Source organism: Silene latifolia, chromosome 2 (genome assembly GCF_048544455.1).
Source record: "Silene latifolia isolate original U9 population chromosome 2, ASM4854445v1, whole genome shotgun sequence".
Classification (NCBI taxonomy): domain Eukaryota; kingdom Viridiplantae; phylum Streptophyta; class Magnoliopsida; order Caryophyllales; family Caryophyllaceae; genus Silene; species Silene latifolia.
This window is the reverse complement of record NC_133527.1, coordinates 176554389-176580582: the sequence shown is the minus strand read 5'-3', so window position 1 is coordinate 176580582 and position 26194 is coordinate 176554389. Positions and strand designations below refer to the sequence as shown.

Sequence of the window (26194 nt, the reverse complement as noted above, 5' to 3'; positions counted from 1 at the left end):
AGAAGAACATTAAAGTCCGTTTGTTGGCGGTTTAATAATGTTTAATTGTAAAAACAACTTTACAAAATGATTGCATATATTAGGACATGCTATTTCCCAAACACTATAAAGCTAAATTTGTCAAATCTACCTAGTATAAAAGTTAGGTTTTTTCTTGGCTTCCTATTGGTTGATGGAATTGAAATACTTTTTTTTAGGTAGGGACCACCATGATCATTGTAACTATTTAATTACTCTCTCTCTCTCTCTCTCTCCTATATTTCATTTTATTTTGCATTACTTTTTTTCTCCTTTTCAAGAGTGCACAAGTGAGTTCATCGTACTTTGAGGGGAAAAATTCGAAAAATCAAAAAAAATATAATTCACTTAAATACAAATATATTAAAGAACACAAATTAGTAAGAAAAAAAAATTTAAAAAATATAATTCAGACTTGATCTTATTAAGATAAACTCATTAATTAACTAGATTAATAAATACAACTCAGAAACAACCTATTTTTTCTTTATAATCAAATTAGTAAGACATAATAAGAAAACATTAAATACCATATTTATTCAAACCTTAGTGAAATAATGTGAATGCAATGAGATAGAAATGAGGAAATAAAGTTTTAAAAAATTATATTTATTCGTTAAAATTACTGAAACCTGAAAAAAAAAATTAAAAACTTGAAAATAAAGTAAGTTTTCAGAAATTTTTGAGATTTCAAATTAATGGTTAGAAAGAAAGAAAATTAATTGTTAAATAAGAAAAAAATCATAATTATTTTGATAAAAAGCTAAAAAATTATTGAACCTGAAAAATATGGCCAAAAAAATTCATCTACGTTTTTTTTACAATTGAAATCGAAGAATACAAGAAAAATTTATGAAGGATGAGAGAGAGAGAGAGAGAGAGAGAGAGAGAGAGAGAGAGAGAGAGAGAGAGAGAGAGAGAGAGAGAGAGAGAGAGAGAGAGAGAGAGAGCAGGCGAGATTAAGAGTTCAACTGGCGCACCAATAATCTTGAAGAGGCTATAGTGTTGAGGTGAGACGGAAGTGTAATGAGAAGCGGGTGAAATATAAGCCGACAGAATTTTGGCAGTGATAGGGTTATATGTTTTACACTTTAAGGCAGCAAAATTTACGAAGAATGCGGGTACATGGAAATTGGAGGGTTATGAGTTACATGACTTATGAATATGGGAGGTTATGGGTCAAATAATTGAGTCAAATAATTGGATTTATAGTAATCCCCCCTACTACTAAGAGAATAAAGATTCTCTTAGTTTTCCCTCCAAAAAGCATCTAGCTAAATAAAGGAACAAGTAAAAAAAATTACATTATTATCTTTTCAATCAATATATTATTATAAATAAACTCTAATCTTTTAATTAAAATTCATACTTATTTTTCATTAAAATCTATAATTTATTATGCAATCATTTTCATTTCCATAAATATTATTTTTCATCAGTTACACTCTAAAATTACGCAAATTTGCTTCTTATACAGTTTTTAACATAATTATTGTCATCACTTACATCCTAAAATTATGTAAATATGTTTCTTATATTATCCTTCATCAGTTACACTTTAAATATGGTGTATATTTTAAAGGACGTAATAATTTTTATGTATTTTTTTTATTAGAAGTAAGAAAAATTTTAGTCTAATTATTCGTAAATCGTCTTTTTAAGTGCGTAGCATATTGTTTTTACCTGTTTTTGTTATAAGGTTATATGCGTTTTAATTAGATTTTACATTTTTACATCGCTTAATTGTAATTTAATGTCATAAATTAGTTTCATGCAATGATATATCATTACAGAGTTAATTTTTATAGTAAAGTAATAATGGTTTAAGACAAAAATAGCTTAACTTAAATTGTCTTTTGATGGTAATAAACTTTCATTTTCTAGCTCTTAATAAGATTATATTAGTACATTATAACATTAAAGGTACAGTTAATTTATTCAATTAATTTAACGAGAATGTCTTTTTATAAAATAAAACTAAAAAATACCGTGATGTAGCACGGGGATCTATACTAGTTTTATATTACTTAGAATAGATTAAAAGTAATGTTGACTAAGCCATGTATTAATTAACATTACTTTTAATCTATTCTAAGTAATATAAAATTACTATTTGAACCATATTCATGCAATATATATTTTATGTATGGTGTTAGGTTTGTCTCCGGTTAGACTCCAATAAAATAAAAGTATCCCGCTTTAACATTAAAACGGGTAAGTATCCATCTCATTTTAGCATATAAGACAAATCTAAATCTTTTACTGATTCTTATTACTTGACCCAGTAACCTTAAAACGGCGATACACGGGCTATAGATCGAACAATTTGGATTCCACGTGTTTTATTATATGGTTATTCTGATATTGTTTTTTTTATATATTGATTCACATCAAGTCGCCTGTAAACGAGTTTAATCAATTCATTATGGTTACATTTGGATTATGCAAGTCGGGTTAATTTAGATTACGTTAAACGGATTAACCATGTTAGGATAAAATACGGGTAAAAGTGAATAGGGGTCGAATAATAGTTAGAATACGGGTTAACAATAGTCTGCGACACATTTCGTTTACCAATTTTTACATTTTCTTAAATTTAAAATATGATTTATAATCAAAAAATTTAAATGTCATAATATAATACATAATCGTGATTTTTTTGCAATAAAATATATATTCAATAAATTTTATCAATGTAGACCGTGCAATTTCTGCATGGGCATAAAACTAGTATGCTAAACTTTCGAATTTTACAATTACGTATTTTTCACAGAGTATGGAGTATGGACTTCGGATGAAAACCAAAATAAGTCATAATCAGTATCACCAAATTACCTTACTAAAATGGGAAATCGCCATTAGAGTGGATATTTTATTATGGTTCATTATCTTGTTTAAATATTTTATTATATGCATATCCATGTATTAAAAATTAAAAAGTTTATTATCCAAGTGTGTAATATTTATTCTACTACAATAGGTGTTGTAACAGAAGCAAGAAAGAACAACAAAAGGGACAAATGCACAGATTTACGTGGTTCACTAACGGTGTGTTAGCTACGTCCCCAGGGCAGAAGGGAGAGAGTTTTATTGATATGTGAAGAGTTTTCAGATTACAGATTCAGACGGTATGACTGCTAGGTAGAAGCTTAGAGAGTTTATATAATACTCTCTAAGACCTAACAGAATCAAGGCACAAACCCAACAATAGGAATTGAGAAATCGTAATATTTCAAGACGGCACCATCTGTTTAAGCTTAAGACGGGTCAAGTATTATATTACTTATGTATATAAGACAAATATATTGCATTTTGTTTTGTGTTCTTATATACACAAATGATATATACTTTACTCGTTTTAAAGTGAAGACGTATAGTGCGTCACTTGCTGGACACAAATTCTCATTATAGACGGGAGATATCCGTCACCTACTTTAAGCATAAGACAAACAACAACTTACATGGTGGACCCCAAAAATATTATTACTTTAAGCATATTTAACCCGTCTTTTACTTTAGACGGATATATCCGTTTATAGTTAAGACTAATTGATTACTAGAAGTCCCAAATTATATAAGGAAGTCAAAGAAATTGGTATTTTCGATGAAAATTCGTTTCTTTTTACAGACCAAGAAAGTAAAGTTGTATACGTTACTCGATATGGCTGGCTATATATAAAAGGAGGCATATTATGAATTAGCATAAACATAACTACAAACGACAATACTCGGATATTGTGAAAGAAATTAGCAATGAAATATTCATTTTTTTTTACTCTACTTCTCATAATCTTTGGTCTAATAACAATTTCAACTGTCGAGGCTAAAACTGTATATTATAAATGGGACGTTAAGTATGAATTTAAATCCCCAGATTGTTTTAAAAAGTTGACAATTACTGTCAATGGCATATCCCCTGGTCCGACCATCACTGCTCAACAAGGCGACACGGTTGTCGTCGAGGTTACAAATAACATGATAACCGAGAACCTTGCCATTCATTGGCACGGTATTCGTCAGGTTGGTCACTTTTTCTAATACTCCGTATTATATTATACACGGTTGTCGTCGAGGTTACAAATAGAATACTCCGTATTATATTATAAAATGACGCGTAATAAATGTCTAAACTTGTGATTATCCGCAGTTTGGAACACCGTGGTCAGACGGAACTGCCGGAGTGTCACAATGTCCCATTGTTCCTGGAGAGACATTCGTGTACAAATTTATCGTCGACAGAGTAAGTTTTTTCCTACGTACCTTAGCTTGAGTAATTACATATGTGGTGCTGAATGCTAATGAAAGGTCGTGTTTTGGTTGTGATGCAGGCGGGCACATACTTGTACCATGCTCATTATGGTATGCAAAGAGAAGCGGGTTTGAATGGCATGATCGTTGTATCGCTTCCTGATGGACAATTTGAACCTTTCACTTACGACTTTGATCGTAGCGTTTTATTAACTGATTGGTGGCACAATAGCACCTTTGAGGCCGCCACCGGATTGTCTTCAATCCCATTTGTCTTTGTTGGTGAACCTCGGGTATGTTCTTTTATGTCTAGACTCTATTTTCCAAATAAAAACTTTCTCTAATTATTGTCTGAGACGGTCTCATAGTGTAAGACGGTTCATTTATATATGACTTTCTCTAAAAAAAAAAGGACCATCTTACTATGTGAAACCGTCTCATTCTAGGATTTGTGAAAAACTTTTATTAGATGGTCTTACATGTGAAATCAAGACATTAATGGTATATTGAGCATTAGTAATTATTTTCAAAATATTTGAGGATTTATGTTCCATTATTTATCTTTCTCTTTGATTTGGTTTTGTAGTCTTTACTTATTCAAGGAAGAGGTCGATTCAATTGCTCATCCGTCAATACACCGGCGGACCCCACGATATGTAATGCCACCAGTCCCGACTGCGCCCCATTTGTCTTAACTGTTGTCCCGGGCAAAACATACCGTTTACGGATTGGTAGTCTTACTGCCTTGTCTGCTCTTAGCTTTGCTATAGAGGTAAACTTTCTGCTTCATAATTTCTTTTTGAACAATTTTCGTAAAATGGTCACATGGTAAAATAAATTTTTGAGTTAATTTCTAAGACTTCCAAAAAGCTTATATTGTTTTATCTTATCTTATTGTGTGACGGTCTTACTCAAATAATCGGAATACCATTTCGGTCAAATAATCAAAATGTATATTAATTAATTAGGTTTGCACTTGTCTGATGTAATTCAAACAGGGACACAACATGACGGTAGTTGAAGCAGACGGACACTACGTTGAACCGTTTGAGGTCCAAAACTTGTTCATATACTCCGGAGAGACGTACTCGGTTTTAATTAAAGCCAACCAAGACCCATCCCGGAACTATTGGGTCACAACTAATGTGGTAAGCCGACAGCCCGAAACAACGACTGGGCTGGCCATCTTCAACTACAATCCAAACACAACGGAACAAAAGCCGCCCACAATTCCAACCACTGGACCTCTATGGAACAACGCAGATCCAAGGGTAGCCCAAAGCTTAGCAATTAAAGCCCGGCAAGGGTTCATCGAACCCCCGCCTCCCACCTCTGACCGGGTGATCGTGTTACTCAACACGCAAAACAAGGTTAACGGGTTCTTACATTGGACCGTAAACAATGTCGCAATCTCCTTACCATCAACACCTTATTTAGTGGCCCTTGGGGAGAAAAGGCTAAAGGGAAAACTCCATCAAGTCTTCGATCAAGGGTCTCCACCTGATAAATACGATTATAAAAATTACAACATAAATATCCCACCTGTTAACCAAAATGGCACCTCTAGCAATGCTATATATAGGCTCAAGTTTGATACAACAATCGATATCGTGTTACAAAATGCAAAATCCCTGGCAAACAATAGTGAGACTCACCCTTGGCATCTTCATGGGCATGACTTTTGGGTGTTGGGATATGGTAAAGGTAAGTTTGACCCCTCTAATGATTATAAGAAGTACAACCTTGTGGACCCTATACAAAAGAACACGGTCCCCATTCATCCGGATAGGTGGACCGCTATCCGTTTTAAGGCGAATAACCCAGGAGTATGGCTATTTCATTGTCATATAGAGTCCCATTTCTACATGGGTATGGGAATTGTATTCGAGGAAGGTATCAAAAGGGTTGGGAAATTGCCCTCGTCTATCATGGGTTGTGGTGAAAGCAAGCTTCTTATCAAACCCTAAGCTAGTTCATTAATCGCTAATTACAACATTAAATCCTCTATTATGCCCCTAACGGCTAGTTGCTCTTTACAAGGCAAACTTTGCTCATTACCTTATATTGTATATAGCTGTTAGGATTATTATTCTTTCCGTCAATAGCTCATTTGCTCTATGTATAAATAGCTAAAGTATATATTGTACAAAACACACTTTTGGTAAATCAATAATATTACAATTACATTCATATCTCACGTTTAACATGGTATCAGAGAAGATTACAAGCATGCCGTCATATTCTTCCTCTTTCACTCGACTTCTTTCGTTCCCAAACCATTCAAATCATGACGAATCCCGAAAATACATAAATCGTAACCACCACGAAATCACCCGCTTATTCATATGTTCATATTGAGAATCCCGGCACCAAAATTTCGCAAACCGAATTTACAGGACAAAATTATGATGAATGGGAACGGGATTTTCAACTCGCGCTTCTCGCCAAGGGGAAGCTTGGCTATATCGATGGCACGATTCCGAGACCAGCGACCACATCCGACTCCTTCGCATCTTGGCAGTCCCTTAATGCTTTAGTAACTGCTTGGATTTTCAACACCATTGAACCGTCAGTCAAGAACTCGATTTCCCGGCGTCCGGAGGCTAAACAGGTATGGCTCGACATTCGTTATCGGTTTTCTCAAGACAATGATGCTCGTATATACCGTTTACAGGCCGATCTCATGGCATGCCATCAAGGACCAACGGAATCTGTGATGGCATACTATGGACGACTTGTGAAGCATTGGGATGATATACTCCAAGCCGACCCCATTCCTGCTTGTCAATGCAATCCCTGCACATGTCCTTGGGTCTCGATTATGGATACCCGCCGCGAACGAAAAAAGGTACGAGACTTTATTATGGGCTTGGATGATAGGTTCGACAGTGTCCGATCTCAACTCCTAGGTATCAATCCTTTGCCTAATCTTTACATCACTTACAATAGTCTCCTTCAACAGGAGAATATTCGGTCAATTACTATCTCAAAACCCGACCTCAAACCAGAAATTATGGCCTTTGCTGCTCGCCTACATCATGGCTCGCGTAATACAGGGGTGGGGGGACGTGACTCTCGCGTCGACCAGCGTTTGTCTTATGTTAACCCCACTTCGAATTCTGATTCAAATACCGAACCCGCAAGACCTTTCTGTATTGCGTGCCAGCGTCATGGTCATCTCTACCCCGTCTGTTTTAGGGTCACGGGAAAGTTTCCCGATTGGTGGGGGGACCGTCCTAGAGACCGAATCAATACTATATATTAATTCCAGAAACCAAGGGACTTCAATGTAATTAAAGAAATCTATACAAATTAATTATACTATATAGTTTTAAATCGATAGCACCTTGTGATGGACCTAATAAAGGGACCTCAATGTAAATATTATATAGTTTTGGTTAAAAATATAATATAAAGATGCCTTGATGAAGAATATTTATGGAAATTATATTAAATTAAAGTAATTAAATTTAGAAAACACAAGAATATAGTAATTTTCCTTAAAACTAACATACCCCACTTATGGAATTAATTGGTATCATCATAGAATTATACATTAAATCAAATGTAGTAAAAGTAATAGTAGCAGCAACGAGATTAATTAAATTAACGGTATTAATGTGGGAGTAGTGACAATTATAATAATGATAGTGGGTGTAGTGAAAGTAACGGAGGTAACAATGAGAAAAAGTATGAACATTTAAATAACCAATCGACTCAAGGAAATATTTTATTTATTTAAATATAGGCCGGATAAAATTAACGGGAATAATGAATTTAACAGGAAAAAATCGAGGAATTAGTAAAACAAACAATACTAACCACGGGAGTAGTGAACGTAATGATATTAAAAAAGAATGTCATGAAAGTAATAATATTAATAGCGGGGTAGTGAACGTGTCTCATAATTTGAAAATAAATTTTACATTTCATCATGATTACAAGATATGCCGTAGAAAAATATATTACAAATAGTAAACATGTGAGTTAGACAACTCCAACATAGTTTATTTTATTGAAAATAAAATTTTAGGGTAAATAGAGGTAGCCCGGGCGAAGCCGGGCACCAAACCTAGTTATCATTAATGAGAAGGACATGAGTCGTACAGTTATACATGATGTTGAAGGGCGGGCTAGTTATGAACGGCTTAAGAAGAACCTCTCTGGTTTGAACCATGTGTCCGGATCGACCCCTCGGGCGCACATGGTGGCAGGCCAGAATTTGGCAGCCGGTCAGAGTATGGGTCATGCCTCATGTTCGTCGACTCCTCTTGACAAGCTTGACTTTAACAACTTAAGCCCGACCGAACTCGACACCTTATCTGAGTTGTGGCAGGCTCATAAAACTAATTCTTCGATGGAACGCCTTAACGGTAATTTTTCTACCTCTTCTTGTTGGATTATTGACACTGGAGCATCCCATCACATGTCGGCATGTCGGTCATTTTTTACTAATTTATGTCGCATAACTCCTATTTCTGTAGGATTACCCAATGGTGACTTAACCGTCGCCACTCACACAGGTGACATTCACTTATCTCATCGACTTATTTTACGCGGTGTTTATTTTGCTGAAAAATTGAATTGTAATTTAATTTCCGTCTCTAATATTTTAGTTGATAACTCGCTTACAATCCAATTTTCGTATAAACTTTGTCTCATTTAGGACCGTTTCTCGAAGATGGTGATTGGTGCGGGTGAGCAAATCGATGGGTTGTACTACTTGACGGGTCTTCGACACCACACTCCACTCGTTCATACCATTGGCACTCCAAATACCCATGAGATTTGGCATCGGAGGTTGGGGCACCCGTCTTCTTCTATTTTACGTTTTCTTCCGTATTTTAATAAATGTGCTAAAACTACTTTTTCTAGCACTAATTGTGATGTTTGCATTCGAGCAAAACAAACACGTACTCCTTATATCTTCATTTCGGGTTTTAGGATTCCGAATCATTATATCTTCATTTTTTCTTCTCTTGCCGGGCTGGTGATACTTGACAAGAATTCAAATAAACAGAACACTAATTGTAAATTGTTCTACAAGACCACTCTTATCATAAGACAGGCCCAATTAGCAAATAAGACAAAACTTCAGTCAATTCTCTTAACCCCTCTAGTTTCTCTTCTCCATCGTGTCCTCAACTCCTTCCCAATTTAAGCTAACCATTGCCTTCAGCCATGTGAATCTTCACCGACGACGACCTTCGCTCAGCCTCCAACGACAACCGGATTCTGCACGCCGCTCCACAGAAAAAATTGTCTAAGGGCATGAGTGTTTAACTTAAAACACCAAGTTATCAATCTAAAACTTAAAAAGATGGTCATGAAACTAAAAACCTTGCTTCTAACAAATAAACCATAGTTACACTAAGTAGCTATAAGCTAAATTTATGAAGTTTTCAAGTGAAACGTCCAACTCTAATTTACCAAAAAAATGAAGAACTATAAGAAAACAAAGCTATACAAATTAATTATTATAAGAATTTATGAAACTTTCAAAGTAAAATTGTAAGTTTTGATGCCAAAATTAGTGGTTGTCAAACTAAAATACTAAATGAAGCCTCAGGTGAATAGAATCCATAATTTTATTGAACTTAAAAGCTTGAAGTTCTTAATTTAACAACACGAGTTTTCAAATCAAAACAATTAGTTGTTACAAATTAGAAATACGAATTTTCATCTAAAAAGTTTTGAAGTTAAAACAATAAGATATTAAATTAAAACGACATGTATTAAACAAATCTACAATTAACCATAAATCACAACTCATAAATTGCAACTTAAAACTCAATGTTTTCCATTTAAAAACACGAGTATTCAACTTCAAAACCTGGAAATTTGAAAATCTAAAACGAAATCTAATTGTGGGTGCGTTGGTGGTTGGCGATTTATCGATAGCTGTCGACAAAGATTCTCGGAATCTTACCTTTGAGGTTTTACTGATTGGCGGAGGGTGATGAAGGGCCAGAAGAACGTGATGGAAACGACAAGAGCAACGGCGGTGAGAAGGTGGTGAGGGTGTGCGCTGCAATGAAGGTACGACGGTGGAGGAGCTGATGGGTTGAGGCCTGAGGGGATGAGACTATGAGATGAGTTTCAATGGAGGACGTGGGTACTGGGTATGGAGGCTAGAGGTTTCAATTTTATTTGGCTTATACTTCATTTGTTGGGCTAGCTTCTCCTATTGGACCCGTCTTATGCTATTAGACGGTCTTATAGGAGAGGTAGCTGTAAACAGAATTGTGTTATGTAATAACATAATTTCAGACATTTTGACTTTTTGATCAAAATTTTGTACTCTGGATTGTATACTCTCCGTTGTCTCATGTGAAACCGTCTTACAAGAGACTTTTTTTTTTTTTTTTTTTTTTTTTGATTAGGTAAGAAAACTAGGTTGATCCTCTAGGGTAGGACCAACCTATCTCATCCTTTCGAATGAGGGAGGTAAGTTGAAGCCACCGGCTATCAAACCACCTCGAAAGAGTTGGACAAGAATGTCCAACTGAAGCCAACATCGTATAGTAAAGATTCGCATTTTCAGAATTCTTATGATCTGTTCAAAAGTAGTAATTAATCGTATAGAAAATGAAAAATGGTAAAAAATCCAAGGACCGAAGAAAGTATATAGCACGGCCAAAATTTGGATTAACAAAAGAATACAATCACCTAAAACAGAAGCTATTTACATTATAGAACAAGCATTAGGATTATCATCACTGAACATCATAACATAAGGATCCTGATTAAATCGAGCAATGGTTCCAGTTTGAGGGTTGTCCATGTAATCCACCCTCCTGACATAACCAGGGGGAGCTTTCTTGTCGTAAGCCATCACAGCATACGGCTGAGCCACCAGGTTGTACGGCACATATGGCCATATCTCCGTCTTTTTTCCTGTTGACTGCGCCTTCTTTAGTACTTTCTTCGCCTCCACGTATCCTGTTACTGTCACTTTTTGCTGCTTTCTGTTTATTTCTACTGTTTTCACCCCTGAAGCAATTTATCACAGTTGTTTCATTAGCACCATCATTAACAACATTACTCCAGTGCCTTAAGGAATCCGTCTAACACGACTAAAATGTTTTGAAAACGTTTAATTGTGTCGTCTGGTTGTAGCTCGATTCATTTTGCTTAATTACATTATGTTTCAAATTTTATAGGAGTTTACTTTCAAAAACTGATAACGAGGATAACTTTTGAGTCGTCATAAATACGCAGTAAAAGAAAAACGAGATTAGCGTAAAGAACGAAATTTACCTGAGAGGGAGGACAGAGCTTTTTTGACCTTAAGTTGGCAACCATCACAATCAATTCTGACTTTGAGCTCAACAGTCTGAAATTGTTTAATCTTCTTCTTATGTTTATGCCTTCCACCCATCAATTCCGAGACAATGCCCATATCGACTCTATGACTTTATGTTTAACTTCGTCTAACACACACCGCCTTACGCAAGAGTTCACGACACAAGAACTTAAACGATGATTAGGACACAAGATTTTTCGCAATGTATTTCTTACTATTGAAATTTGAATGCTAAAAGAGCTGTTACAAATATTGATATTTACAACCATAATATTAGTTATTAAGGCTGTAAATATTTCTCCTTAATGACTCCATTATTCCAGCCAATAATGACAATTAATCCCTTGATTTACTCCTTGTAACTGATGTATTGTTACACTATATAAGGAGATTGATTGTTTGTGAATTCACACAGAAAAATAAATTAATATATTACATACTACAATATAGCTACAAACTAGATACGTAAAGCTACCATCACTAAGTGTGCAAATGGTTTTGGGGTGTGAAGAATATCGGATTTATTATACCCGTCGGGTAGACGCAAGTGGACGGAGGACAGCACAAGCTACCAGTACGAGTACCGTAATAAGGTTAGTACTTCCAACAGTGGTATCAGAGCCATCTTGTGTTTTGGCCTCTATCCCGTATGTGTTTGTATTAATTCGACTTAGTGATATCGTATCCTTGTTTCGAATAGTGTCATACATACCCGTATAATGATAATGAAACACTCGTTGTTTTTTCCTTTTTAAATAAATCTGTTTTTTTTTTTAAAGAAAGAAAACATCTTTTAACAGTATGAAGATATTACTTGTTTTCTCCCCTCTTCCCATAGTTAAACTCCATACCTTAACGGACTCCGACCTTTTCTTGTTTTTGTAACGAGATTAGCCCGACCCATTGTTTTTGAATAACCGACCGCGATCTAACGTAATGTGGCGGCGCGTGTGAGTCACGGTCCACCATTAACAGTCGCGCGTTCGGAGCGTGATCCGTCTCGAAATAACCGTCTACCGCCGATCTACGTGATTGTGGTGGTCGTTCTCACCTTTAATTTTATTTTTATTTGTGTAAATTTAAAGGAGACCCAATTTGTTTGAAGGTTATTAAATGGGTAATAAAGAAAAACATGAGTCATGTGGGAAGAGTCTTGGTTTATCATTCTATTTAGTTGGGGGGTTTTCAATTGTGTTTTTTGACAGCCCCAAATGACAGTAGAAAGAAGGGAAAAAAATTTGTTTTTTTTTGTTTTGGTAGGGATGAAGTCTGGCGAGGGATGTTAATAATGGGTTCTTAAAACCTTGACTGTTATTCTCTACAATCCTAATATTTTTTTTAGTAATATATTTTATTATTATTTTATTTGGTGGAGTACACCTTTTTTCTATAATGCCTTACAACTATAATCATGTTGTCAATAGTACATATTGGTATGTTTTGATGTTGGTACAGTTTTTATCCGCTGCGCATACTACAATTTCTTAAAAATTCTGTTTTTTTTTTTAATTGTTGCGTGTACGTATATTTACTTTAATACGAATTAGTTTTGTATGTCATCACTTTTATCATCGTGGATATGTTTCACTTGAGATTACAATAATTATGTAATTTTGTTTTACATACATTTAATATTTTAGTAATATTATAAATATTGTACAATGCTAATTTGTTTGGCTCAAATTTATTTAAATGATCATGTTTCATAATAAATTTGAAGTAGTTAAAATTAAATTTTTTTTTTAGAATTTTATAGTTTATGTCCTTGTGTGATGATTATGAGCCTAGCGATTTTTTCGAACATGAGATATAAATGATAGATTTTCTTTGGTAATTTAATTTTTCGAGTCGTGCCTAATGTCCATTTATTGAAATATATGCTTGTAGATGGCTAAAAATATGATTGGTGACCTGTCCACTACCGAGAAACTTGATGGGACTAACTACGATATGTGGCATAGGAAGATTCAGTATCTTCTTAATGAGCGCGAGGTTTTGGATACCTTGACCACTACTGTTGCCAAGCCAAAGGAACCTACGGATCCTATTGGCAAAGATGATGACAAGTATTTTGAGGACTTGGAGCTCCACAATGTTTGGTTCAGAAAAGATTGTTCTGCACGCTTTACTATGTTGTTTTGCATGCATAATGATCTCATTGGAGAGTTTGAGACATGTCCCACTGCTAAGGACATGTGGGACAAGCTTAAGGTCACATTTGGTCAGACATCAGCGACGAGGCTCCGTGCTTTGAACCTAAAGTGGATGGATTATACTATTAATCCTAAACAAAATGTCACCGAGCATCTACGCATTATGAGTGCCATGATACGTGATCTAAAGGTCTGGCGGGCGAGAAGTGCCGATGAGGAACAGATAGTGAATGTGCTTCGCTCTCTACCTTCTAACACTGAAGAGTGGAAGAATTTTAAACTCCTCATAGCTCATAGTGAGAATGTGAAGACATTTGCTGAGCTAGCTAAGCATGTCGAAATGGAAGTAGAGCGCCAAAAGGCGCTAAGTCCTTCCACTCCTGCTGTTGCTCTTGCTGTTCAAGGTACGTCCAAGAACAACAAAGGGAAAAAGCCAAAGGGTCGTCGCCCTAATCAAACTCCTGGACCACGTGGTGGTGTCCAAAAACAACACAAGGCAAAAGGCTGTAAAGAGACAAATGTGGCACGTGTGAAGTGCTACAACTGTGGAAAGAAGGGACATTTTGCTCGTGATTGTTCCGAGCCAAAGAAGGTACCTTTCTTGATTCATAGTCATGAATTATTTGTTTGTTCTCATGCATTAGTTGCTAACTCTCTTCCTAATTGGATTGTAGATTCGGGAGCAAGCAAGCACATAGTTCGTGATAGAGACGGATTCGTGGACTTTCATCGCTTTCCGGTGGGTTCACAAACTGTCATGCTTGGCAATGGCAGTACGGAAGACGTCTTGGGAGTAGGAACTTACCAAATAAAACTCCGTGGTGGCAATGTGTTGCTTCTACATGATGCTCTTTATGCGCCTGGAGTCCAATGTTGTTTAGTTTCAGTTATTAGTTTGTTGAAACTTGGTTTTGTTTTCAATTTCACTTCAAGTAGTTTGGACATTTTATATCATGACGATTTGTTTGGTCGTGGTATTTTGAACAATGGTTTCTTTGTACTTGATTTGGATGATTCTTATGATAATTCGTCGTTTGCTTTAGTTTCTCGTTTTGATGTCGATTCTGAATCTGTTAAATGGCATGCTAGACTTGGTCATATAGGCCAAGAAAGAATGAATAGACTAGCCAAAGAAGGTCTATTAGATAAGCTTACAAGGGTTAAGTTGCCCATATGTGAGCCTTGTCTAGCAGGAAAAGCCAGCAAGAAACCTTTTAGTAAGGCTTCTCGAGCTTCAACTCCCTTAGAGTTGATTCATTCTGACATTTGTGGGCCTTTAAATGTGAAGGCTCGTCATGGTGCTACAAATTTCCTCACTTTTATCGATGACTATTCGCGTTTTGGTTACGTGTATTTGTTGTCTCACCGTTATGAAGCGCTTGATACGTTCAAACATTTTGTTACGGAAGTTGAGAACCATTTGGAACGAAAAGTTAAGACACTTCGAACTGATCGTGGTCGCGAATACCTTTCAGATATGTTCGAAGGGTTTTGTGGGGAAAAGGGTATACGTAGACAACTCACAATTCCTTATACTCCACAACAAAATGGTGTTGCGGAAAGAAGGAATCGTACCTTACTTGATATGGTTAGGTCTATGATGGCACAAGCCAACTTACCTATTAGTTATTGGGGAGACGCGTTGCTTACGGCAACCTATATCCTTAATCGTGTAACAAGTAAGAGTGTACCCGTTACTCCATATGAGTTGTGGAATAATAGAAAGCCTTCTTTGGACCATTTACGCCCATGGGGTTCGGTAGGCTATGTGCATAACCCGACTCACAAACATGGCAAGCTTGGTCCAAGAGCAACCAAAATGGTGTTCATTAGATATCCCGAACGCTCGAAAGAGTATGTGATGTTTGGTGAGCATCCGAATGGTGGCATGACCGAAATTGATTCACGTAATGTCAATTTTCTTGAGGATGAGTTCCCAAGTATTGGTGAAATCAAGACCGATCTCGACTTGTATGAGTTACAAGAACTATCTTTAGGTGAAAGGGAGGAATTTAGGCCTTCTAGTATCACCTTAGATAGTTTAAATCCTACCAATGAAGGAAATGATAGGAATAGTCCTACGATTCCAAGGGATGAGAACTTACTTGCTAATGAAGATCAACTTGAAAATGAGATTCGTCCTCAATTTTCAAGTGTGGAACAAGAGACTAGTTCTCAAGTTCCGAATTCCACTTCTTTAGTAGATAGTGGGAGAGATACTTCACTTGGTGAAGCAAGTAATGTTGATGAGCGAAGAAGTGAACGCGGGAGAGTTCCTAAACGATTCTTTGATATCGAAAAGCGAGCTTTTCATTGCACCCTTCCCGAGATCAATGAGCCTACTTCTTTTAAAGAAGCTATGGATTCACCAAATAGTCAAGAATGGATGGATGCTATGAGAGATGAGATGGACTCAATGGCAAGTAATAAGGTTTGGGAACTTGTTGATCTTCCGCCTAACCGTAAGTCAATTGGGAACAAATGGGTTTTCAAGGTGAAATGTAAAGCGGATGGGTCAATTGACAAGTTCAAGGCCCGACTAGTGGCGAAAGGTTTCACCCAAATTGAGGGTGTTGACTATGATGAGACATTTTCTCCTGTGGTGAGATTTGCCTCTATTCGCCTCCTGCTAGCCCTAGTTGCCCATTTGGACTTAGAGCTGTTCCAAATGGACGTAAAGACTGCTTTTCTCAATGGAACACTTGAGGAAGAGATCTACATGGATCAACCTATTGGGTTTGTCTCAAATGGTCAAGATGATAAAGTGTGTCGTCTTCAAAGATCTATATATGGTCTAAAGCAATCTTCTAGGCGATGGTACTTCAGATTCCATGAGGCCATTACTGCTTTTGGCTTCTATATGGCTGATGAAGATCATTGTGTGTATGTAAAGAAAGCTAAAGAAGGGATTATGTTTCTCTCTTTATATGTTGATGACATACTTCTAGCTGGTAACAACATGGAAATGATCAACGCCGCTAAGCAGTGGCTATCCTCTGTTTTTGAGATGAAGGATATGGGTGAAGCTAGATTTGTTCTAGGAGTGGAAATTAAAAGAAACCGTGCTAAGAAACTACTTGGTTTGTGTCAAGAGACATACATTAAGAAGGTATTAGAACGTTTTCGAATGGATAAATCCAAACCCGTTGATACTCCTGTTGACAAGGACCATTCCTTAAGCTTAGACCAATGTCCTAAAACAGATACAGAAAAGAAACAAATGAGCAATGTTCCTTATGCTAATGCCATAGGTAGTTTGATGTATGCCATGTTATGTACTCGGCCCGACATCTCTGCGGTTGGTTTGGTGAGTCGTTATCAAAGTAACCCAGGCCCTGCGCATTGGCAAGGAGTCAAGAGAATCTTGCGTTACCTTCGTGGTACAAGTGACTTAGTTCTTTGTTATCAAGGTGGGGACTTAAGGTTGAAAGGATACTCGGATTCTGATTGGGGAGGTGATTTAGATGAGTCTAAATCAACCTCAGGATATGCTTTTATCCTTGGTGGAGGTGCAATATCCTGGTGCAGTAAGAAACAAGATTGTGTTGCTTTATCAACTATGGAAGCAGAGTATGTCGCTATTAGACTTGCCGTTCAAGAAGCGATGTGGCTAAGGAGTTTTCTACAGGACCTCAATCTTACTCCTAAAGTTAATGAACCTGTGGTAATGCATTGTGACAATACTGCTGCTAAGCAATTTGCCCAGGATCCGAAATTTCATAGAAAAACCAAGCATATTAAGAGGCGTTATCATTTTGTTCGAGACGCTATAAGTAATAAATAAATTACTATCGAGCATATATCAACAACTCTAATGATTGCTGATCCTTTAACTAAACCTATTAAACGAGATTTGTTCCGGACTCATGTTAAGAACATGGGCTTACGAAGGTTTTAGTTTAAAGTCTTGTAATCTTGTTGTTTTTTGACATGTTTTGAATTATGGACATGATTGGAATATTTTCTGGAATAATATATCTTCTTTTCATATATTCTTGAGCATATGTTGCATTTTTTAGGCACGCGAGTAATGTCACCAAGCTTTTGATTGACCTAGTCACACAGGTAATCGCCTTGATGCTAGTGAAGCATGCAAGATGAGACTGAGTTTCGTTGTCTTTTTGTGTGTGCAACGATACAACTTTATTATACTTATTGAGTATTGACCAAGTCGCCTTATTGTGTATAAGATGAGACTCTAAATAGATATGCAAGAGTCGAGTATGAAAAACATGTCTTTCATACTAGAGCTTTAAACCGAATATCAAGTGTCGGATTGCACATTGAGTATGTCGATCGAGTGGCTTGAGTTAGATACTTAGGTAGTATCTAGACTTAGTATTCGCACAACATAGAAAAGTGGCATGCCCTATCATAGTGGGAGCTATGTTGTGACACATATGTCATACTATGTGTGTTTAGCGACAGTTTAGGAGTGACAATTATTTTCCCTACCTTGTCACTGTGTGATCCTTATAGGCCTTAGTGGTCGTTTTGGAACGAAGCCCTTTGACTTAGAACTGTGTCAAAAAAATCAAAATTTGATGTTGCTACTTTAATGTGTTTTTTCAAGAGTCGACAAAGGTTTTGGCTTACAAAGCATATTAGGAAAGCAGTCAAGTTGAGATGATTTTTCATTAGTATCTAAGGAATGATCAATTCAACTTCACTATATTATTAGCCCGGCCGGCGGTTATATTTAGTATATAACTACATATATGTGAATAGCATAAAAGGGATATTGTATGCTAGCAGTGTTGTTCGAATGATTTGGGGAATCGTTATTATTGACAGTGTTATGTTAGTTTGATGGTAACTTAATATAACATTACTTGTTACTGTTTGGTCGCACGCCCCATTTCCTGTATGAACTATGTTAAGTTTGTTATTGTAGTAAACTTGGTTGTGTGACCAAGTGGGAGGATTAAATTGGTTGTGTTGGCTGAGTGAGAGTATTGAAATTTGAATGCTAAAAGAGCTGTTACAAATATTGATATTTACAACCATAATATTAGTTATTAAGGCTGTAAATATTTCTCCTTAATGACTCCATTATTCCAGCCAATAATGACAATTAATCCCTTGATTTACTCCTTGTAACTGATGTATTGTTACACTATATAAGGAGATTGATTGTTTGTGAATTCACACAGAAAAATAAATTAATATATTACATACTACAATATAGCTACAAACTAGATACGTAAAGCTACCATCACTAAGTGTGCAAGTGGTTTTGGGGTGTGAAGAATATCGGGTTTATTGTACCCGTCGGGTAGACGCAAGTGGACGGAGGACAGCACAAGCTACCAGTACGAGTACCGTAATAAAGTTAGTACTTCCAACACTTACGAATGTACAAAACCTTATATATTTACGGGTTTTGTCGATTTGGTCGAGCAATGATGGTACAAGAAGGAGGCAGCTGAGTTTTATACCTTAAAAAACATAGTTTTAAAATTGGAGGGAAAGTTCGATGCAACAAACTAAGATTCTTTTCTTTCGTCTTATAACAATCCTGCTTAGCAATTACCACAACAACTAAGCATACTATAAATTAATAAAATACTCCGTATAAATTAGGCCGTGTTTTATCCGTTCGGGTTTTTCTAACACGTGCCTAATAAGATGTCAATTAAAGAAGGATCTAACAAATGGTAATCATGAGTTCATATTTCAATTTCTCGTGATATATTGTTGTAAATACTTCCGTAATTGGTATCTTAACATGTGCTTATTGGACACATGTTAGAAAAACCGTTGATAATATGTAAAAGGCGATGTCCCTCTCATCAAACTTGTGCTATCTGCTACCACTACAAGCTTTAACCTTTCCCTACATTTTTAATCTTGAAATAAGCTTTTTAATAAAGATCTTTTGTAGACATATCCGCGGTCCGATATTCCATACACAAGATGAATGTGTTGTTGGATTGCCGTCGAGTCGAAACAAAAAAGTAGGGATTATTGTAATGTGACTAAGCTAGCTTTGTTGCAAAATATTTGTTCAAACAAATTTTTAAACGACTATCTATATGATTAGTGAACAGTGACTCCTTGTAGAAGATATAAGTTCATCAATAAAAGGTCAGACGTCAGACAGTATTTAAACATAACATGTTTAATAAAAAAAAAAAAAATTAGAAACTACATCAAAAGTTAGTCGGTTAACTACAAAATTAACCGTTAATACATAAGTTTAAAAGTAAGTCATTTTTGTATAAAAACGATTTTACATCCGTGTTATTGTAAAATCAAGTAATATTTTACGTAAATGTCCCAAGCTAACATAACTTCCACCAGTCACCATTATTTTATGATAATGAGGACAAATATTTGGTATATGATTTTACAATAACTGTAAAACTGTAAAACCATATAATAAGAGACTTACTCCCAAGGGCCTTCATCTAATTCATCCTTTCAATCAATTATTATTGTACGGACATTTCTCTCTCTAAAAAAAGGAGAGAGCTTTCTTCTCTCGTTCCGAGAGCTTTTTTCGCAGATTTTCTTCTATAATCTCTGCAAATTCCTTCCTTTTCCCTTCCCAAAGAGTGTTGTCAGGTCTTGAAGCTTGTAGGGGATTGGGCTGGGATCATAGGGTAATATCCTTTACGTATTAATATCAAGCTACCTACTCATGATGATTGAGCTACAGTGGCTACAATTGGGCGTTTTAACCCTAATTCCTCTTTCTGCAATTGGGGGTTTTTCCCAATTTAATTAATTCAAGCTACTCTACATTCCTACCTATTCCTAATCATTATGATTTAGCTCATTTAATTGGCGCCTCTTTCTTTACTTCTTCTGTTAGCTGATCTTTGAGCTTCTTCTCGTGCAAATCCTTCTTTAATATCCCAATTATTATTTCTGCAACACATTTAATTGGTGGTCTGTCTGCTTTAGTTCCTTCTCTTCGATTCCCCATATTTGCTTTGAGGTGTCAATTGGGATTGACGTCTCAGTTTCTCTATTTTTTTTCCCTATTTAAGCAGATCATTATGGCTGTGGGTTTGCATTCACAGTCATCACACTTCATCTCCTTAAAAAGCTCAAAAACAAAGAGAATTAAAACAACCACATCTCAATCAAATAATCCAGATAACAAAAGTTCTACTATGGATTTCGAGCATCAGTTTGGAAGATTTAATCAGGGTTTTGAGGGAGAGGGTAGTGGGAACTCTCAGAATTATCAACATCATAACCAGTATGCTCATCAACCTCAACCCGATGCTGCTTTCAACCCTATGAATCCACTTCATGCTAATGTCTGGCGCTATCCGAGGACGGGTGGAGTCATCAATGTGGATCCAGCTGAATTAGGAAAGTCAAGGGAGTTTTGGGGCAACTGTGTCCTGGGTTTCATGGTGGACTATCGTCTTTTTGAAGCTGAGAAATTGAATGACATTATTTCTAAGAATTGGAGTTCAAATGGGAAGATTACAGCTTTCAAGATGGGGGAAGTGTATGTCCTTCATTGTCAGGATGAGGAAGACTTGCAAGGGCTTCTTGCGAAAACAATGGTGACTGTGGATGGGGCTGTGATGGTGTTGGCTAGGTGGTACGCTGATACGGTACCTCGTACTGTCAGGTTTCTTTTTGCGGAGGTATGGGTGAGGGTGTGTGGCCTGCCCTTTGAGTATCTCAATATGCATGTGGCCCAGGTTGCGGGTAAACTGCTCAGTCATCAGTTCCAGGTGGAACCGTTTAGCTTTGTGCCTGAACATGATTACCTAAGGCTTAGGGTATGTCTTAAGTTGAATGAACCTTTAATGCCGGGATTCTTTTTGGCTATGGAAACGGGTCACTTGCTGTGGGTTCAGTTCAGGTATGAAAATGTCTTCAAATACTGTGTTAAGTGTGGGAAAATAGGACACAAGGGATCCCAATGTAGGGAGAGTTTGGTGTCAGTTGTGTCGGGTATTGAGAGGATGTTGGATAGGTCCGTGGAGAAGGGGTTTGCGGTTTTTCAGGCACACAGTACCCATACCATGTTTAATCTGGATCTCAGGGCGATGCCTACTACTACAAAATTTCTTTCACCCAGAGTTAGTGTTGGGAATAATAGGTCTAGAGCTGGGCAGAGCAGTAGGAGGGAATCACCTGAAAGACATGTTGATTATGATCTAGGTATTACTGCTGGTGGAAGGGTCACCCCTGGCATGAGGTTTGCAGTCACTGCACAACCTTTTGCAGGACCGGTCGTTTTTCGGAGTGGACAAGGAGTGAATGGAGGGGGAGTAGGGGATGGTCAAGTGGGAGGACAGGGGGATGTGGTAATGGGTGAACCTCAAGGGATGATGGGGGAGGTGGCAGGATCACAAGCTTCTGTCGATATCATTGCCCCTGCTTTGCCAGTACAGGATGCAGTTATGCACAATGCTGATGATCAGAATACAAGAGGTGTGATCCCAGGTGCCGGGGGATGGTTGGATGAGGAAGATGAGCATCAAGAAAGGTATCACAGTGCTGAGGAAGACTTTGGTAATCAGGGGGAGGGTTTTAATAGGCAGTCGAGTGATTTGTTAAGGCAGCTGCAGGAAAATGACCCGTATGTCTTGTACGCTGGTGATGGTACTGTGAGTGGGGTTCTTGATAGAGATTTACGAATCCAGGAGGCTATTAGTGACAGGGTGGAAGGAAATGAGCAATGGGCACGATGGGATGATGAGATAAGGGGTTTTAATCAGTTTTTTGATCCTCCTGCCAGTGGGATTCCCATTAGGTACCATTACCCTGATGGGTCTGTACATCATATTGTGGAAGGTACAAATCTTAATGACCAACATCACAACGTTGTAGCTGCTCAAGGGGCGATGAATCAGAATGAGGTGATTATTATTAGCGATTCTGATTCTGATATGTCAGAGGCTCCTAGTAATGTGTGGATTGAAAATGCTGAAGCTGAGGATGAGTTTTATGCGGAATCTTCTGAGGACAGGTTTACTGATGCTGTTATTGTTATTACCTCTTCAGAGGAGGTTGGGACTGAAGCTGTTGTAGTCCCAAATGTCGTGGCTATGGGGAATACAGGTATAACTGCTGCTCTGGCAGAGGAGGATTTGGAGGGGACTGGGGAGCATGGTTTTGCGGAGGTGGTCCCTCTTTCTCTAAAATCTGCGGGTATTGAGCGTAAGGGTAAAGAGATGCAAGCTGAGTCTTCCACGCTGCAGCCGTTGGAAATGGTTTTCCAGAATGCTGGGACTAGGGCAGAAGGTAAGCTGGAGAAGGGTGAAGGAAGCAAGAAAGGGTTTGATAAGCTGTTTGACATTCCTGCAGTTGGAAACAAAGCTAGACTTTTTGCTGAGGTTTCTTCTGGTAATATCTCAGATGGCTTCATGGGGTTGGCTGATACATATCATGTTTCTGAGATGCAGTTCACTCATAGGGAGGAGATTAGGATGGCCAGGAAAAGGAAATGCAACACTGATGTGGTGGAGTATATCGTGCCTGAGCAGGCAAAGGAATCTCTGGAAAATGCTAAGGAGTATCTGAGGCAGTTGGCAAAGAGGAGTTGTGCTGGTGAAGGTATCTTGTCTGGAAGAAAGGAGTGTCAACGTTATGGTTTCAGGGTGAGTGTCCCTGATATTGTTATGATTGATTTAAGTGATTCATCTTCTTCTTACTCCGTTAATGGAGTTGCTGCTGGGACTGAGGCTACGGACTTTACTGGCTTTGCGGAGGTTGGGCCTGCACAACCTCCTGTGTCGCCATGATGGGCTTGGTATGGAATTGTAGGGGTCTCAATAATACGCTCGCCCCTACAATTCCAAAGATAAGAGCGTTATTAGGTAGTACGTATTATGATTTCCTTTTCTTAATAGAGACCAAATGTAATGCAAATAAAGTTTTCCCTATGTTTAGATCTCTAGGTTTTGTGAAGTTTTTTGGAGTGGATGCGGTAGGGGCATCTGGTGGGTTGTGGGTAGGATGGAAAAAAGAGGCAAAAATGACCCTTGTAAGGGCGTGTAAGAATTTTATGGTGCTTTTGGTAAGGAAGTATGATGGTCTCTTATGGTATCTTGTGCTTTTTTATGGTGCCCCAGAGTTAAATTTACGTTCTGCTGTTTTGAGTGAATTGGAGGAATGGATGGAGACTTGTACATATCCGTACCTTATCATTGGTGACTTCAATCAGGTGGACTGTTTTTTGGATAAATGGAGTTGTAGTCAAAATCCTATTAGGGGGGCAAATGAGTTTATAAACTGGAAACTAAGGAACGATTTAATTGATATTCCTTTCAAGGGACCGAGATACACTTGGTGTAACAATCGTACGGGGGTCATGAGAGTTTATGAGAGGCTTGATAAAGCATTGGCCTCAAAGGATTGGCTTATCTTTTTCCCAAACACGGGTATCAAACATTATCCTGTTCAAATTTCGGATCATGCCCCAATTGAACTTGATTTACACCTTACAGAGAGTGGGGGGAAAAGACCATATAAAATGGATGCTTGGGTTTTGGATCATGAGGAGTGTATGCAGGGGATTCGATTGGCCTGGAATCTTGCGGTGGTGGGTTCTCCGGCATATCGAGTAACTCGAAAACTAGCTAGGGTGAGGAATACGGCTAAGAAGTGGGCTTTGGATAAGAAGAGTGAATGGAGGAAGGTATGGGATGATTTAGATGGAAAATTGGAAGATGGTCTAAATACCGATGTCATGGGTGGGGGGGATGACTTGTATACAAGGACAAATGAGGAGGTAAAGGCTTTTGCGAGAGCAACTGCGATTTTTTGGAAACAACGGGCTAAGATGCGGTGGATGGTGGATGGAGATACTTGTACAAAGTTCTTTTTCAATTGGGTTAAGGGGAGGAAGGGAAGGAATTATATTCATGGCATCAGAGGGGAGGATGGGACATGGATGTAGGATCAAAATCTTGTCGCCTCGGAGTTCCAACGGAATTTTAAGGCATTATATGATGTTAGTAATGACAACCAGGAGGGGGGGATGTTGTGGAGATCTGCGAATTCTTTTGATCGGATTCTCTCTTCGATAAACAGGAAGGTTTCGAATGATGATGCAGACTACCTTATGAAGCCGTTTACGGCTAAGGAGGTACGAGGTGCAGTCTTCCAGATGGGTGCTTTTAAATCGCCGGGACCAGATGGTATTCCTGCGTGTTTCTTTCAGAAATGTTGGTCGCTGGTGAAGAAAGAGATTACTAAGGCTGTGCTCTCTATTTTGAATTCGGGACGGGTCTTACGAGAATTGAATCGAACCTTTATCACTCTTATTCCAAAGACTGATAATCCAGAAGGGGTTTCGGATTATAGGCCCATCAGTCTGTGTAATGTCTTGATGCGTATTGTGTCTAAATGTATAACGAATAGAGTGGCAAGAGTTATGGGGGAGTTGGTGAGTGATGCTCAAAATGCTTTCATTCCGGGACGTCATATTAGCGATAACATTCTTCTTGCCCATGAGACTATTCATCGTATTGTGAGTCACAAGAAAGGAAAGCATGGACGGTGTGCATTTAAGGCAGATATGAGTAAGGCTTATGACAGAATCAAGTGGGATTTTTTGGAGGCGGTTCTCCTTCGGTTTGGGTTTCCACAAAAACTGGTGCTTCTCATTATGAATTGTGTTACCACGGTGTCCTATGAAGTCTTGCTTAATGGCTCTCCATTACCCCGCTTTCAACCGCGCTGTGGTTTGCGACAGGGAGATCCCTTATCTCCTTTCCTGTTCATTCTATGCATGGAGGTGCTAGGAGGGCAGGTTGAAAATGCAAAGGAGGGGGGGCTGTTGAAAGGGATCACGTTATGTCAACAGGAGAGACCAATCACTCACTTATTCTTTGCTGATGATTCGGTCTTTTTCTTCCAAGATAGCGGGCGTGCGGCTTTTACCTTAAAAAGGATTCTGGATGATTATTGTGATGCATCTGGGCAGAAATTGAATTTGGACAAATCTGGCATTCTCTTCAGCCCAAGTACGACTCTAGCAAAGGCTCAAGAGACTATGAGGGTACTTAGTGTACAAGCAACAAAGGGTATTGGAAAGTATTTGGGTATCCCTGCAGAATTTAAAGAGTCAAAGAAGGGGATTTTTGATTCACTTCTTGATTATGTCTCAAAACGTATCTCTTCATGGAACGGAATTTTCTTATCGCCTGCTGGTAGGTTAACCCTAATTTCGTCAGTCCTATCAAACCTTTCTAATTAATTTCTATCGGTTTTCAAAATTCCGGTAAGTGTGTCATCGAAGCTCAATACTTTGTTGGCACAATTTTGGTGGGCTGGGTGTAAATTGGGGAAGAAACTACATTGGTGCAGTAAGAATTTCCTCAGTCTTCCTAAGAGTTCGGGGGGATTGGGCATAAGGAATGTGGGGTGCCTTAATAAGGCGCTGCTAGCCAAGAACGGGTGGAGATTGGTTTCAGGGGATGATTCCTATTTCAGTAGGATTTTCCGGCGAAAAATCTTTGGCACTAATATTTTTGTTGATGGAACCCGC

General features: G+C 37.8%; 3 protein-coding genes across 3 annotated transcripts; 2 read left to right on the top strand and 1 right to left on the bottom strand.

The window, feature by feature from the left end:
* The first annotated feature begins 3743 nt into the window (after positions 1-3743).
* Positions 3744-9011, top strand: LOC141643450 (L-ascorbate oxidase-like). The gene is made up of 6 exons (XM_074452620.1): positions 3744-4038; positions 4166-4258; positions 4347-4559; positions 4853-5038; positions 5265-8789; positions 8933-9011. The coding sequence occupies exons 1-5, from the start codon at positions 3772-3774 to the stop codon at positions 6231-6233; spliced, it is 1728 nt and encodes a 575-aa protein (XP_074308721.1). The 5' UTR covers positions 3744-3771; the 3' UTR covers positions 6234-8789; positions 8933-9011.
* A 1851-nt stretch (positions 9012-10862) lies between these two features.
* Positions 10863-11668, bottom strand: LOC141631325 (heavy metal-associated isoprenylated plant protein 23-like). The gene is made up of 2 exons (XM_074444013.1): positions 11527-11668; positions 10863-11259 (listed from the first exon to the last, which is right to left on the bottom strand). The coding sequence occupies exons 1-2, from the start codon at positions 11666-11668 to the stop codon at positions 10952-10954; spliced, it is 450 nt and encodes a 149-aa protein (XP_074300114.1). The 3' UTR covers positions 10863-10951.
* A 2220-nt stretch (positions 11669-13888) lies between these two features.
* LOC141641688 (uncharacterized) lies at positions 13889-14767 on the top strand. Its single transcript, XM_074450342.1, has 2 exons — positions 13889-14317; positions 14400-14767. Exons 1-2 carry the CDS (start codon positions 13889-13891, stop codon positions 14421-14423), a joined length of 453 nt encoding a protein of 150 aa, XP_074306443.1. The 3' UTR covers positions 14424-14767.
* Positions 14768-26194: the final 11427 nt, after the last annotated feature.